The following is a 16079-nucleotide window of genomic DNA, read 5'->3' as shown; positions in this document are numbered from 1 at the left end:
TATTTATTTTTTACACTTTTACTAAATAAAACCACTTTTTACTGTAATTTTTATTTCACTTTACTTACTTATTTTTTTAGTCTAACTAGAGGACTTTACTATGCAATATTTAGATCACTGCTATAATGCTTTGGTATACTTAGTATACCAGATCTTTACTGCCTGTCTGTGTAAATCTGACAAGCAATCTATTAGGACGTACCTCCGGCACATCCTAATAGGCACATGCCCAAGGCAGACCTGGGGCTATTATCAGGCCCCTGGCTGCCATGGCACCCCATCGGAGGCCCGCAATTGCATATACGGGCCGCTGATGGGTGACAAGAAGCTCCCTCCCCCTGTGAACAAGTTAAATGCTGCAGTTGCTGTTGACGGGTTAAACGGCCAAGATTGAAGTAAACAGACAGCCAAGCCCCGGCTCCAGACTGCACAGGACACCCATACAGACTTAGACTGGGCCTCCATGAAAAGGCGACTGCCTAGCCTAAGGCCCCTTAGTGACCACCATGAAAAGGCATACTGGTGGTTACTAAAGGGTTAATAAACGTGTTCCATCTTTCAGCTGGCCTTGCGTTAATTGTGTTGCAACAATCACGGCCAACTATTCCCCTCAATCGCCATAAAATTAAAAAAAACACATACTCCCCTCACTGCTTCTCTTATCCCCTCCAGGTCCCCTGCCGAGCAGCGTCAAGGCCTTATGTGTAATGCAGCACTCAATGTCATCAGTGCTGCGTTGCATACATCTATCTCATATCTGTAGACCGACCTGGACAGAATGGTACATCTACCATTTTATGTGGCATATCTGACCCACAAAATATCTGTTGCACGCAAGTAGTTACAATTTTAGTAACAACTTGTATGGGGTACATCATACTTCTCCGTGTGTAATGAGGTTAATTTTACACTGTTGTTGGGATTGCCATTTTTCTGTGGGTGTTGCACCTGCAATAATACTATAATGGCAGCTCTTGTTTGAATCTATTTGTATATGTCCCCTGATGAACTATGGTTCTTCCATAGGGTAATGCGTCGGGACTCTCTCTCTCTTGGGACAAAAATCTATTATGACATTATACACCAGAATAACAGCTGTGAGCCAACAGATCTTATTAATATGCTGATATAATTGTGTCAGAACACTATTAGTTGGACCTAAGTGGGTTGTCACTTGGCAACACACAGATTGCAACTTCTCTTAAGAGATATCACTTTGACTTGCAATATGTGTGACGTATATTTTTTTCTACCATGTGTGAAATATTATTATATGTGCTGCATTTTATTCTATATTGACCTACGGACACCCTTATGGAAGATGTGCCTATTACGGTGTTGGTACAAGATTCCAGATTGGGATCGAACTTTCCAATGGGAAGATTTTTATTTGGTACATATCTGATCTTTCTTCTCTTTTTATTTATCCCACGATTATTGATATCATATAATTATTATGATTATCTTTATTCCATGCCCTTTAATAGGGACTTATTAGCATGCAATTAGCAGGTTCCAGATAGTGGGATTGCCCTTATCAGGGCGGCAGTTCCGCCGCATGCAGGGCTCCATAGGATAGGGATATCTATAGGGTGAGAGTTTCTTTCCTACTAGATATATCATTGCCTTGACTGAGTCCCCCACGTGCTATTCAAAGTTTTGACGTGGTGTGACCCAGCTACACAAGCCTTTCTTTACATCTCATTTTTTTTCAATAAAAGGTTATGTTTTATGAGGTTGGTCCTCCTGCGACTCTACTTGTTTAAAATGACCTCAATAGGGTTAACGTTCTAGCTGCTGACTGCTTATTAGTCAGTTCTATCACAATATGGGTCCCTTTGACAAACTTTGGAGTAGATAAGGAAGCATCTGGCATATAAACTGCCATTTTTTTTTCTTTTGTCCAACACTTTATACTTTGGGAGTGTGATCTACTTACTCACAGATGTGACCGTTTTCAGCTCCAAAAAACTTCAGGCAGCCTACGACAGTTGTACATTGTAAAAGGCTATTCTAAGGACCAGTGCCCAATTCACACAATTTTGGAAACCATGATGCTTCGATTGAAAAATGCTCTTTCTAGAAAATTAATTTAGAAAGATCAAGACCATCTGAAATATCAAAAGCAAAACCTGAACAAAAAGACATTAAATGCAGATGCTGAGAGAGCCAACTTCAAACACACATTGCAAATAATAAATCCAGATGGAATGACATTCTGAGAAGAGGCATAAAAGTTTTACTATCTTTGGGTTTAAGTCACACCACATCAATCCCTTTATTCAACATGATTAAAAAATGTATAGCTATTGATCTGAGGCATTTGCATTAGTATGCGAGGGATGTCCGCACAGGGGGGATTGCATTCAAATATTAGACAAGCAAATACCTGTAAAATTGACAATAAAAGCAAGTAGACATCCAGACTTTGAATTATGCAATCGGGTTTGCTTATTGAATTTCCAGAATTCTTCAGCGGTCACTCAAACCTGATTATAATCCGATAATTCCCAGATAAAATCAGTTGTTCGGACTGACGGAACTACTTTCAACATGTTTTGTACTATGATGAAATCCCTGTAGGTCCACTATTATGCATACCAATAGTTTCTCTTTTTTTTTCCTCATGTTCATTAGATCGAATATTGTGTCTTCATTTATGATTGCATTAATGGTAGAAGAAGATGGCATGTGAAATTAGCACAATTACTGATCATAGTTTGTTATTGCACTTGTTTTACTTTTTAATGGGAAATGGATTTTCTTTAATGTGACCTGATTACCATTATGATTTGGTCAGTTTGTTACTAATGTAGCCCAGAAGTATGAATTTTCCATCAACATCTCATTAAAATGGTAATGTGGTCACGTTTGTAATATTCCACTTAAAGGGAAATAATGCCCTAAAAGATGTAGTTGGAATGAGAATAATTGCTAAATTGATCAACGAGAGTCATGCTCTAAATATTTGCGCTGTTCAATGATACCGCAGCGCTCTTCTGCTGTTTCTGAAGCACCCTTTTCATGCCATATAAACCACTGTGCTTGGTATTTACATAGCCTTCAGGTCAATAGTAATCACTCCACCAAATATTAGCATACACTTTATAGTATGTGGATATAATGACGATTCATATAAAAGCTTTGTGTTAGGCTCTGTTTACATCTGCGTTGTGGATTTAGTCTTTAACGGAAATCAGAATGCAGTGATTGTTATCCGTCATATAACAGATCTGGATGGACCCTATTGACTTGTAATGGGCTCTGTCGTGTTGTCTGTCTTTTTGACAATACGAATGGCAGTGCATGGAATGGAGCCTCCAAGATAGATGTGAACAGAGCCTTGTTTAACCATATACTTGAGATATGTTAATTCTGATATAAACATGTTTGTCTTCATCACGGAGGTGAAAGTGATATGAGATTGTTGATTATGGAATAAAACTTAGAACTACCAGTCAGAGGGTAATTTTTTGAAAATGTCAAGGGCTGAATAGTTCTATTTTGTGATTACAGTTGTAGTGAGCTTTAGACATTACAAAGCTGAACTCCAGCCTGGGGGACTTTTTTGTGACATTTTTCTCTTGCCACTTTTCAAAAGTGGTGAGAAAACTGGGACGGGTTAACCTGGAGAGGGCAGGGCCAGCACGTTTTCAACAGATGTAGTATTTCTAAAAACTAATAAATGGTGCAAATTGTAGCTCAAATCTTCGCCTGCTCAAGGGAGGCATAGATGTCATTTCTATAGGACTGCGCGAGATGCACCAAATTTATTAAGAGTGGTGCGCTTTTATTTTTGCTTTAGGTATGTCTTCTTTGCAGAACACTTCTAGGTCAGAAATGTTGTTTGAACATTTTCATTCACAACGTGTTTGACATTCACACAATACGCACCTTTAGGGGCTGTGAAAATCGTAATCTTTTCATTTAAATGAACCGGTCACCAGTTTTATGCCCTACATTGCTCCAACCGCAATAAGGTGCCAATGAGATATTAGTAAATAAATAGTAATAGAAAAGGTTGCTTAAATAAAGCAGTTTTCATCTTTCTCATGGCGTATTAATTAAAGAAGAAGTTTCCACTGGTTATACCTTGAACTGTGGCGTTTTTGGTGAGCTCGGTGCTAATTCCACACCTATTTACTTGATTGACGCTGCAAGGCCCTTCCTGTGTCATCCTGAGGCAGCATCATTTACGGAAAGTTGAGAACTGGATTAGCTCTAAGATCACAGGACACACCTGAATAATTCTGCATACAGCGAGATAAAGATTGCAACTTATTTTCTGAGGCAATCTTTACTATCGGCGACACGCAGAGGTACTGTATCTTTTGCAATATCTCACCGGTACCTTTATTGCATTTGTAACAATTATGGTTACATAAACCTCTGACAGGTTCCCTTTAAAGTAATTCAATGTTGATTTTGAAGTATGAAAAGCTGTGAAGGAGCCTCAGCACTTAATGAATACTGCAGCTCCTTCCTTCTGAGAATTGGTGAGTGTCCCGTCACTCTTAATCCAAGTGGTAAGAAAGTGATGGCGTACCCTAGCAATATGGCATCTCTTCTAATTGTTAATAAACCCCTCTTAATGATAAAACTAGGTTTGTTACATTTGTTGGAAAAAAAGTGACATTTATTTAGTCTGGCATCTGATAATCCAAAAATACCAATAATCCAGCACAGAATTGCTTGATCATAATTTTCACAAAACCAGGAATAGACGACTAGTCAGAAGCCATTATAAGACTTCTCTGCATAAATAGCAGAGTAATAGTGGCATATTTTGCATCCTCAAAGTTATCTACCCACGTACGTACATTTTTTATACTTTTCTATGACTGTCCGATAATTCATGCTGGATCAAAGCAGCTTTACCAAACTATGTATTATATTATAAATTCAGTGTCGGAGAATATGTCTTGTGGGGAACAAGTATTTCTAAGTGCACGTGCTGTGTATGTCGAAAAATATAAGAATTAACATCACTATCTTTTTTTCTTATCATAAAGCTGTTTTTCCTTACACAAGCAAGACTAGATCTTAAATTTGTAATTCAATTATAGGTTAATGAAGCATTGTAAGCACTATTTATAACTGCATTTCTAAAAAGTCACAAGCCAATTATGCAAAATGTCTATATAACTTTCTTCACCTACCAATGTAAATAGATTTAACCTTTATATTAATTACTTGTTCGTGTAGAGCACTGCTTTCAATAATGCAGCATTTCCTGTAATAGCATTATTTTTCCGACATGACTTTTTCTAAATTTACACCATTTTAATGAAAAATGTAACCCCTTTCTTTACCTACCGCTCATTACCAGACCAATATGCTGCAAGCCCCGCTGACGTGTGGCTGAAATGAATGTCATTATCGCATTTGGCTAGTTCACTGTTCCATTTTATTACCCATTTCTTCCTTTGTATATTCAATATATTGTAGAAAAAAAACATTGTCATGAAATGTTAACCTTTAATCTCTCCAAAGGACTCACAAGGTTAATGTTATATATCAAAGGTCATGAAAAACTGATCTTTAAAGCTTAATATATTGAGCACTGGATTATATCTAGCATTACCTTTCTTCTCAGCACTGTACTGCAACTTACACTATATGGACAAGAGTATTGGGACAGCTAAACATTACCGCTACAGGAGATTTTAAGACATCCCATTCTATATCCATTAGCATTAATATGGAGTTGGTCCGTCTGCAGACAAAACAGCTTTCACTCTTCTGGGAAGTCTTTCTACAAGATTTTGGAGTGTGTCTGTAGAACTGGTTTACAACAGCGTTTATGAGGTCAGACAATGATAATGGAGGGATTGGCTTGCAGTCTTGGTTCTAATTCATCCCAAAAGTGTTCTATAGGGTTGAGATCAGGGTTCTATGTGGGCCAGTCAAGTTCTTCCAGACCAAACTCACCCAACCATGCCCTTATGGACCTTGCTTTCTGCACTAGGGAACAGTCATGCTAGGACAGATAAGGGCCTTCCCCAAACTGTTCTCACTATTTTAACACCATACAATTGTCCAAAATGTCTTGGTATGTTAAATCATTAAGATTTCCCCTCAATGGAGTTAAGGGGCCTAGGCCAACCCCTGTAAAACAAACCTATAGCAGTATTCTTCCTTCACCAAAGTTTACAGTTGGCACAGTGCAGTAAGGCAGGTAATATTCTTCTGGCATTCGCCAAACCCAGACTCATCCATCAGACTGCCAGATAGAGAAGCGTGATTTGTCGCTCCACAGAACACGTTTCCATTGCTCCAGAGTCCAGTGGCGGCGTGCTTTACACCATCCATCTGACGCTTGGTGCTTGGTGATGCCATGGTGCTTGGTGATGTAAGTCTTTGCTTGCAGCTGCTCGGCCATGGAAACCCATGCAATGAAGCTCCCAGGCACAGCTATTGTGCGAATGTTAATGCCGGAGAAGGTTTTGAAATATCTAGGAGAGAAGACATTTTTTAAACTGACTTGTTTGGTTGTATTCTTATTACAGTACCACGCTGGAATTCAGTGAACTCTTTAGAATGACCCATTCTTTCACAAATGTTTGTAAAGGTTGATAGAGAAGTGTCTTTTGTCACGAGTGATTCGTCACGTGAAGTTGCACGGCCATGAAAACACATGCCATGAAACTCCCAGCACACACTTTTTGTGTTGATGTTAATGCCAGAGGAGGTTTGGAGCTCTGCAGTTATTGAGTCAGCACAGCGTTGGTGACTTTTATGCACTATGCACCTCAGCACTTGGTGACACTGCTCTGTAACTTTACGTGGTCTGACACTTCGTGGCTGAGTTGCTGTGATTCATAAACACGGTCACTTTGCAATAACAGCACTCACAGTTGGTTGTGGAATATCTAGGAGGGAAAAAATGTCAGGAACTGACTGGCTGCATCAGTCGTATCATATTGCAGTACCATGCTCTAATTCAGTGAGCTCTGTAGAACGACCCATTCTTTTACAAATGTCCGACTGAATGGCTAGGTGCTTGACTTAATGCACCTGTGGCAATGGAACTGAATGAAACACCTGAATTCAATGATTACGAGGTGTCCCGATACGGATGTAGCCATCTTTATCTTGACTGTGCTAACTTGCTGCAGCGTAATATCACACAAAAAAGGCCATTGAAAAGTCATTGAAAAAGTAAAGATAAGAGGTCTTGCCACTGTGTTTAATGTGTTAAAAGACCAGATAAAGACGGCTACATCGGTACTTTTGTCCATATAATGTATTTTTGCACGTTTAATATTTTAGGCAAGGTAGAAATATAATTGGACATTATTTGATGACTGTTCCCAGCAATTTTCTTTAACAACTAAATGTCTAATGTAGCCAGACTAGCAGAGTGTGCCATGTAGCCATAGCCTTATAAAAGTCTACATTGTATCTTTCTGGTTGGTGTGAAAGTGTGGTGGTATGCGTGCGGGATAAAATCTAGAGACTGTAGAGTGAGAAAGGAAGAGCTTTACTCCCAAAGATAGTTTTTAGGAAGCCATGTGGGGTACAGTGGTTGCAGTCAAACTTGGACCCTGGTGCCTAAGTAGTCCAAAGAACATTGGTTTAATATATGAAACATGGTAGGTTCAGGTCAGACCTGGGGTTGTTTTAAGTCGCTCATCATGACTGTGAAGCCCTTGACATTGGGGTAAATGCATTAATACATATGCCTCCTTGTATACATGGTATGGTATGCTACACTGAGTTATACAATATTTGTGTGTGTGTGTGTGTGTGTATATATATATATATATAAATATATATATATATATATATAATATGTGGAGCCCATTTAATAATATGACCATGCCCATTTACTACATGTGTGTAATCATGCTTGTGTACTGACGATGAATTCTCCATGCTCCAACCAACACTGATATACTGATGCCGATCTATATAATTATATGATCTGTCTATATATATATATATATATATATATATATATATATATATATATATACACTACCGTTCAAAAGTTTGGGGTCATCCAGACAATTTTGTGTTTTCCATGAAAACTCACACTTATATTTATCAAATAAGTTGCAAAATGACTAGAAAATATAGTCAAGACATTGACAAGGTTAGAAATAATGATTTTTATTTCAAATAATAGTTTTCTCCTTCAAACTTTGCTTTCGTCAAAGAATTCTCCATTTGCAGCAATTACAGCATTGCAGACCTTTTGCATTCTAGCTGTTAATTTGCTGAGGTAATGGGGAGAAATTTCACCCCATGCTTCCAGAAGCCCCTCCCACAAGTTGGATTGGCTTGATGGGCACTTCTTGCGTACCATACAGTCAAGCTGCTCCCACAACAGCTCTATGGGGTTGAAATCTGGTGACTGCGCTGGCCACTCCATTACAGAAAGAATACCAGCTGCCTGCTTCTTCCCTAAATAGTTCTTGCATAATTTGGAGGTGTGCTTTGGGTCATTGTCCTGTTGTAGGATTAAATTGTCTCCAATCAAGCGCTGTCCACAGGGTATGGCATGTCGTTGCAAAATGGAGTGATAGCCTTCCTTATTCAAAATCCCATTTACCTTGTACAAATCTCCCACTTTACCAGCACCAAAGCAACCCCAGACCATCACATTACCTCCACCATGCTTGACAGATGGCGTCAGGCACTCTTCCAGCATCTTTTCAGTTGTTCTGCGTCTCACAAATGTTCTTCTGTGTGATCCAAACACCTCAAACTTCGATTCGTCTGTCCATAACACTTTTTTCCCATCTTCCTCTGTCCAATTGTCTGTGTGCTTTTGCCCATATTAATCTTTTCCTTTTATTAGCCAGTCTCAGATATGGCTTTTTCTTTGCCACTCTGCCCTGAAGGCCAGCATCCCTAAGTCGCCTCTTCACTGTGGACGTTGACACTGGCGTTTTGTGGGTACTATTTAATGAAGCTGCCATTTGAGGACCTATGAGGCGTCTATTTTTCAAACTGGAGACTCTAATGTACTTGTCTTGTTGCTCAGTTGTGCAGCGGGGCCTCCCACTTCTCTTTCTACTCTGGTTAGAGCCTGTGTGTGCTGTCCTCTGAAGGGAGTAGTACACACTGTTGTAGGAAATCTTCCGTTTCTTGGCAATTTCTCGCATGGAATAGCCTTCATTTCTAAGAACAAGAATAGACTGTCGAGTTTCACTTGAAAGCTCTCTTTTTCTAGCCATTTTGAGAGTTTAATCGAACCCACAAATGTAATGCTCCAGATTCTCAACTAGCTCAAAGGAAGGTCAGTTTTATAGCTCCTGTAAACAGCAAAACTGTTTACAGCGGTGCTAACATAATTGCACAAGGGTTTTCAAGTGTTTTCTAATCATCCATTAGCCTTCTAACACAGTTAGCAAACACAATGTACCATTAGAACACTGGAGTGATGGTTGCTGGAAATGGGCCTCTATACACCTATGTAGATATTGCATTAAAAACCAGACGTTTGCAGCTAGAATAGTCATTTAGCACATTAACAATGTATAGAGTATATTTCTGATTAATGTTATCTTCATTGAAAAATCTGTGCTTTTCTTTCAAAAATAAGGAAACTTCTAAGTGACCCTAAACTTTTGAACGGTAGTGTGTGTATATATATGCCTCAACTGGCAGCTTCATTAAATAGTACCCGCAAAACGCCAGTGTCAACGTCTACAGTGAATAGGCGACTCTGGGATGCTGGCCTTCAGGGCAGAGTGGCAAAGAAAAAGCCATATCTGAGACTGGCTAATAAAAGGAAAAGATTAATATGGGCAAAAGCACACAGACAATTGAACAGAGGAAGATTGGAAAAAAGTGTTATGGACAGACGAATCGAAGTTTGAGGTGTTTGGATCACACAGAAGATCATTTGTGAGACGCAGAACAACTGAAAAGATGCTGAAAGAGTGCCTGACACCATCTGTCAAGCATGGTGGAGGTAATGTGATGGTCTGGGGTTGCTTTGGTGCTGGTAAAGTGGGAGATTTGTACAAGGTAAAAGGGATTTTGAATAAGGAAGGCTATCACTCCATTTTGCAACACCATGCCATACCCTGTGGACAGCGCTTGATTGGAGCCAATTTCATCCTACAACAGGACAATGACCCAAAGCACACCTCCAAATTATGCAAGAACTATTTAGGGAAGAAGCAGGCAGCTGGTATTCTATCTGTAATGGAGTGGCCAGCGCAGTCACCAGATCTCAACCCCATAGAGCTGTTGTGGGAGCAGCTTGACCGTATGGTACGCAAGAAGTGCCCATCAAGCCAATCCAACTTGTGGGAGGGGCTTCTGGAAGCATGGGGTGAAATTTCTCCCGATTACCTCAGCAAATTAACAGCTAGAATGCCAAAGGTCTGCAATGCTGTAATTGCTGCAAATGGAGCATTCTTTGACGAAAGCAAAGTTTGAAGGAGAAAATTATTATTTGAAATAAAAATCATTATTTCTAAACTTGTTAATGTCTTGACTATATTTTCTAGTCATTTTGCAACTCATTTGATAAATATAAGTGTGAGTTTTCATGGAAAACACAAAATTGTCTGGGTGACCCCAAACTTTTGAACGGTAGTGTGTGTGTATATATATATATGTATGTATATATATATATATATGTGTGTATATATAGTACCATTTTTTCACAGACGATTTGAGTGGTTGTCACCAAATTAGATTTTACTCTGTGTGTGTATGTATATATATATATGTGTGTATATATATATATATACACGCAGTAAAATCTCTTTTGGTGACAACCACTGAAATTGTCTGTGAAGAAATAGTCTTCATCTCTACTTGCATAAAATAGCATATGAGAAGAGGTGGTCTGTTTTTTGAGATGTTTCACTGTATGTGTATGTATATATATATATATATATATATATATATATCTGCATTGTTCAGCCTTTCACCTCCTGTTGTAGAAAAAAATTGGTCACTGGTTTTTAAGCTTACAAGCAGCCCCACATAAGACTTTATACCAAAGACATGTATCCAAAATAGTCATCACTTATAATCTGGGATTACCAAGTGGTTGAAAATTTTCAGGTTCCATATTTTGATGTAGAAGTAATGGATAAATAGTGGGAACACTTTTAGATTTCCTTTGATTAGACGTGAACCAAATCAAGTAGTAAAGAGAACGCATTGATCCATCAACCGTCCAGTCCCCAAAGTGCCAGTATTTTTAGATTTTACTCTACATTACATTTTCAGCAAGATTGGAAAAGCTATAAAGCTTAATATTTGCTACAAAACTGGAATTTAATTTTACAGGTACATAAGATGTATTTACTAGGTGACTCTTTTCCCCTCAGATGTTCTCCTTGAAACCTCAGTAAAACATAAGTTAAAAAAAACTCGCCCTCTATACATCCACTAACCTAATCGGATCTCTTTCCTTGTATTTTTCATTTAACAGTAAATGTATTATACATATGAAGAGTTGACACAATATGCTGGGTGTTGCTATAAGAGTAAATATTCTGTTAGGAAATCGTGTCTAGTTTTAAATTATCCTAGTTAAACTGCATGCGTTTTATTTTTACAATTTTAGATTTTTTTCTATTCCTATTTTCCTGTAACCAAACAGTGGACGCACTGTTGGTAATTGTCAAGATTGTGTGTAAAATACTCATCCATCATTGTGAGCCCCTGGTCAGAAAATGACAATGCAGTAAATATCTTCAGCAACCACCTTTTAATGTACAAGCTGTTTTCAGTAGGAATTTTCAGCTCTCGCATAAACGACACTGTCATGAGTGACTGCCTGTGCTCCAAAGTCATTACTATTGAGATGATAGGACATCTTTCAGCCGATAACCGAAAAACTTTAAATGTCATATCAAGTTCTCAAGCCATTTTCAATCCCCCTGCTCAAGGTTGCCTGAATATTGAATATGCCTGCATTACGGACGTTGCATATCTTTGGGTGGGATCATTCTTGAGAATGAGCTCTAACTATTTGAGGAGTCAGTGGCAGAAAGTCACTTAATCATCAGCCAGTGTGGCCGTCTTTTTCCACACTTGAGATAAGTCAAGATCATTGTCTCTTAATAGTCGCTTTCTAGAAAAAGATCACAATGTAGGAAAATAGATTTCTTGGGAACATTAAACTGCAGTGCGGATTTCATTGCAAATGTAAAGTTTCCTCCCGACACTGAGAGTTTATAGCCGGGGCGACAAGCCTGCATATTTGTTGTAATAAATGCAAAAGAAAATAAAATATATTTACTTCTGATGTGTTCTATTTATCAGGCCTATTTTATGTGCAAATGCAAATTACCCTGATAGAGATGTATTACCATCATCAATATCCTCCCCTCTCGGGCCAGTTCAGCTATAAACAACTGGTTTACAAAGTAGCTTCTTTCTAGAGACTGTCCTTTTACACCAGTATATATTTTCCTCTGCTCTTTTTTTTTTCCCCCTTATGCCGTTGCACGTAAAGCATATTCTTTTTTTTTTTTTTTTTTTTACTACTATCCGCTTCAGCCCTAAATTACCTTTTCTGTGTTCTATACATTGGAAATATAATGCAATGTATGTTTTAAATGTAATTCAACTTAATAACCTAGCATTTTCTTTTCTTCTAATTTCCACAGAAAACCAAAAAACTCAATTTGAGAGATCACGTTCCCGACCAAATATCCACTCTTCAGCTGCGAGGGCTCCAGTTGCTAAGGAACTCAGTTATGAGTTGGAATCGAGTGCTTCTGCAACAAGAAGCAAGGCTACCGCTAGAAAAGAGGTGTGCAACTCGGAAGGGCACAAAGACAAAGGGACAGGTCACAGCACTTCTGTCAAAGCGGAGTCCATTCCAGAAGTTGAAGCTTTGCTTGCACGACTGAGGGCTCTCTAACAAATTGGTGTGGTCCTTCCGGCTTTTAATATAAAAATATAAATAAAACAATGTGACCCGAACTGCAAGTAAAGCGTGTGCAATCTAAAGCATTCCATAAATGCCTATTCCAAATGTTTTTTTTCTATATCATTCCCTCCCTGGCTCTAAGCTTATAAATTCCACAGTATAGTATACATACAGACCTTTTTAGCTTACGACTAGTCCAGCATTGCAGAATGCAGCTCTCCGGCCAATGCTTCCACCAGGCTATAGACCAAAGTCCACGCCCTAGCCTCTCGTGTTGTATAGCTGCACCATAGTTGGCGCAGCCGTACGTATTCAGACTAGTTTTAGAATGGAAGGATTCTGCTAAGAACTTAGTAAACCCCTATTCTGCCACTATATATTTTTTATCTGCATAGCTTTCATATAGGGTTGTAGTGGATTTTATATGGCCTTCCAACAGTACTAAAGTAAAATAAAATATACAAAAGAATTTAAAGTAAACTTGGGATATCACAAAGGCAATTTGTAACAGGGAATTGAAAACACTTCTTGTCTGTGGGCTAGGATCAAACAAATAGCTGCTAGGATAGAATGCAAATATTCCTTCTTCTAATAATTATATATGTATGAAAGTATCCAGCACTATCACAACATCATTTTCTTGGTAACAATTGACAACAATCTTGGGCCATATTTTCATGCATTTTTGGTTTATAAAACATCATTGGAGACCTTTTTTCTACTTCACATTTATCTCCAGTATAGAATATCCTATTGTAATGATGTTACTTGATTAATAAATCACAAGTTCAATTGTTTAGGGGTTGGAGTATAAGTGCAATTCCAAATTTTCTATTTTTTTTCGTGTACATAGAGAAAATAATATTTAACACAAGATTAGCCCCTTAAAAAAACATATTTTTAGTAACTCCTATGTACGTGAAATTGTGTTTCCATTGTCCCCAGTATGAGTGCTTTGTCAGATATTGTATTGAATATTACTTAAAGGTGTGAGTTCACTTTCAACCATCATTTTACTGTTTAAATTTTGATCTATTATACATACTAACTTTAAGTAACTTTGCAAATAGTTCTCTTTACTTATCTTACTGTTCTTTAGTTACATCCAGTATGACAGACCAGAGCTGCATTCACAATTCTAGTGGTTGACACTGGTGCCAGTTGACAGATGTATTTTAGCTGAGCGCCTAAAATGTTGCTTCAATGAATTCTGAGTTTGTTTTTTTGGTTTATTTGGTTTTCCAATCGTCACTAGATTAATGTACTGTTTATGGAAATAACTGTGCAGCATGATCTGTGCAGATGCTGAACATGCAGTAGATGTTGAGAAAAATGAGCTTAGACGTATGCAGAAATGTGAATGCTTCTCTGTGCTATAATATCGCCCGTAACTGAGAATCAATACAAGATAAAAAGGCAACATATCTGTGAAGTTACTAAGCTTTTTATGTAGACCATATTTCTATGTAAACTGTTGTAATAGTGAAGCTACATTTCACACTTATTAGACAATCATTTCTTGTACAGTTTGAAATTCCTTGTATTTCTGTTGTCCACTAAATATATAATTTTCACTGTTTTTGATAATGCACATGCAGTATATATTTATTATATGATCAATTTAACAATACCAAAGTACACGTCTTGTATATGGAAATTGCTTTATATGTGCAGGGGCAAAGCAATCTGCTTTAAGGCAACAAATCTTCCTTTTATTTTACCTTAAAGAAGCCGAACCAGAAACATTACCGTTATGTAAGCACAAACCACAGACTTTAATTAGCCATAATAGATAACATGTTGGTGTTAATGAAGCAGATAGGCAGAAATTAAAGAACCAAATGCAAAGGCCTATTTTTTTTCTCACTCTCAGTTAAAGCCGGCGTTCTCAGTCAAGGATGAAGAGCACACATAACAGGTCAACAAGTCCAATGCTGGGCAGAAATTCCACATGGTATTAAATGACTTGTTTTAAACCTTCAAAGCACTTAGCAATCGCTGGCTGACAAGATGTCAGTACACACCACAGCTTGCAGCTGAAAACACATTAGGTTAGTTTATTATATATTTTGTGAGAAATAAGGTAATATATGATGTAATCTGGATTGTAGAGAACATTGCCTTCTTTTAAGGAGCATTTCTGCTATAAATATTTTTATATGCCAATCTGGATCTTCCCATATTACTATCATTATTCTTCACATCTTGCATTTTTTTTATTACCATAGTGCATTACATTCTATAAACACTACATGTTTATTATTGAAATTGCTATTAAACTTGCAAATACCTCATCCATTTCACTCCTCTGTCTACTCTCGATTTGTGTCACGCTCTCTGATCTATGATACTCAAAGATCGCTCTTAAGGGGCACGTGGGTCAGCTTCAATGAGGCCTTGTGATTTCCTATGCAGTTGCTAAATATAATTTGTTATTGTAACATTGTGCCTGATGTGCTACCAAAACACTGCCCGGAAAACCACATAGAAAAACTTTGAGTAAATGTTCTAACCATCAGCAGGAACTATTGCGTTTCACATTTACTGAAGCCATGGCTATAATTCTATAGCTGACCAATGTAAATAGAAATATCAAATAAAGAGAGGAGTTTGTTACATACCTGGTAACTTTGTATTTCCTTTGGTGAATGTGTTTACTACTTTGTTCCAACTGAAGTTGTGTTCAAGATGTAAAATGAATCGATGAGATCGCACGTGAATTATGAAAGTAACGATACCTCATACATTGGACTCCAAGTAAGTATAACTTATGTTCACATTTGATCTATGTCAATTTGATATCCTGTAAAAGTATTCACTATGACAGTGGGACATGTCAGAAGTTAGCGTTAGTGGGGTTAGGTGGTTTAGGAACCCCATGATTGCTAGAACAAATGGTCCAAGGCAGCCAGTGCCCCTTCATGTTTGTTCAGTGATGTCATTTTCGTGGACATACAGATGTGTCCACCCTTGAATTTCATTAAGTTATGTAATTTATCATAATACCAATTAAATAAAATCTCACGCCATCCAGCATATATGTTTTCCTAACATGGGAGTCTATGGATGACGGATGGCATCTGTCACAGTTATCCAATAAAAAAAGTGTATGTTTAACATGTAAGTTTTATAGCCTGGGAGCCTATGGGCAATGGATAAATGTGGGATGGTAGCCGTGATGTTTGTTTACTATCTCGCACCATACATCTCAATATATGTTCGG

At 37.9% G+C, this 16079-nt stretch overlaps 1 protein-coding gene across 3 annotated transcripts in view; it reads left to right on the top strand.

Annotated features, from left to right (window-relative positions):
• Positions 1–15476, top strand: part of DIAPH3 (diaphanous related formin 3) — a 613925-nt gene extending 598449 nt beyond the window's left edge. For all 3 annotated transcript variants that reach the window (XM_075852308.1, XM_075852309.1, XM_075852310.1), the window contains one exon: positions 12591–15476. In XM_075852308.1, coding sequence (XP_075708423.1) covers positions 12591–12847 — 257 coding nt within the window. In that variant the 3' untranslated portion in view covers positions 12848–15476. The remainder of the gene's footprint in view (positions 1–12590) is intronic.
• Positions 15477–16079: the final 603 nt, after the last annotated feature.

Source organism: Rhinoderma darwinii, chromosome 2, assembly GCF_050947455.1.
Source record: "Rhinoderma darwinii isolate aRhiDar2 chromosome 2, aRhiDar2.hap1, whole genome shotgun sequence".
Classification (NCBI taxonomy): domain Eukaryota; kingdom Metazoa; phylum Chordata; class Amphibia; order Anura; family Rhinodermatidae; genus Rhinoderma; species Rhinoderma darwinii.
The sequence above is the reverse complement of the archived record's forward strand: the minus strand, read 5'-3'. Positions and strand labels throughout refer to the sequence as shown.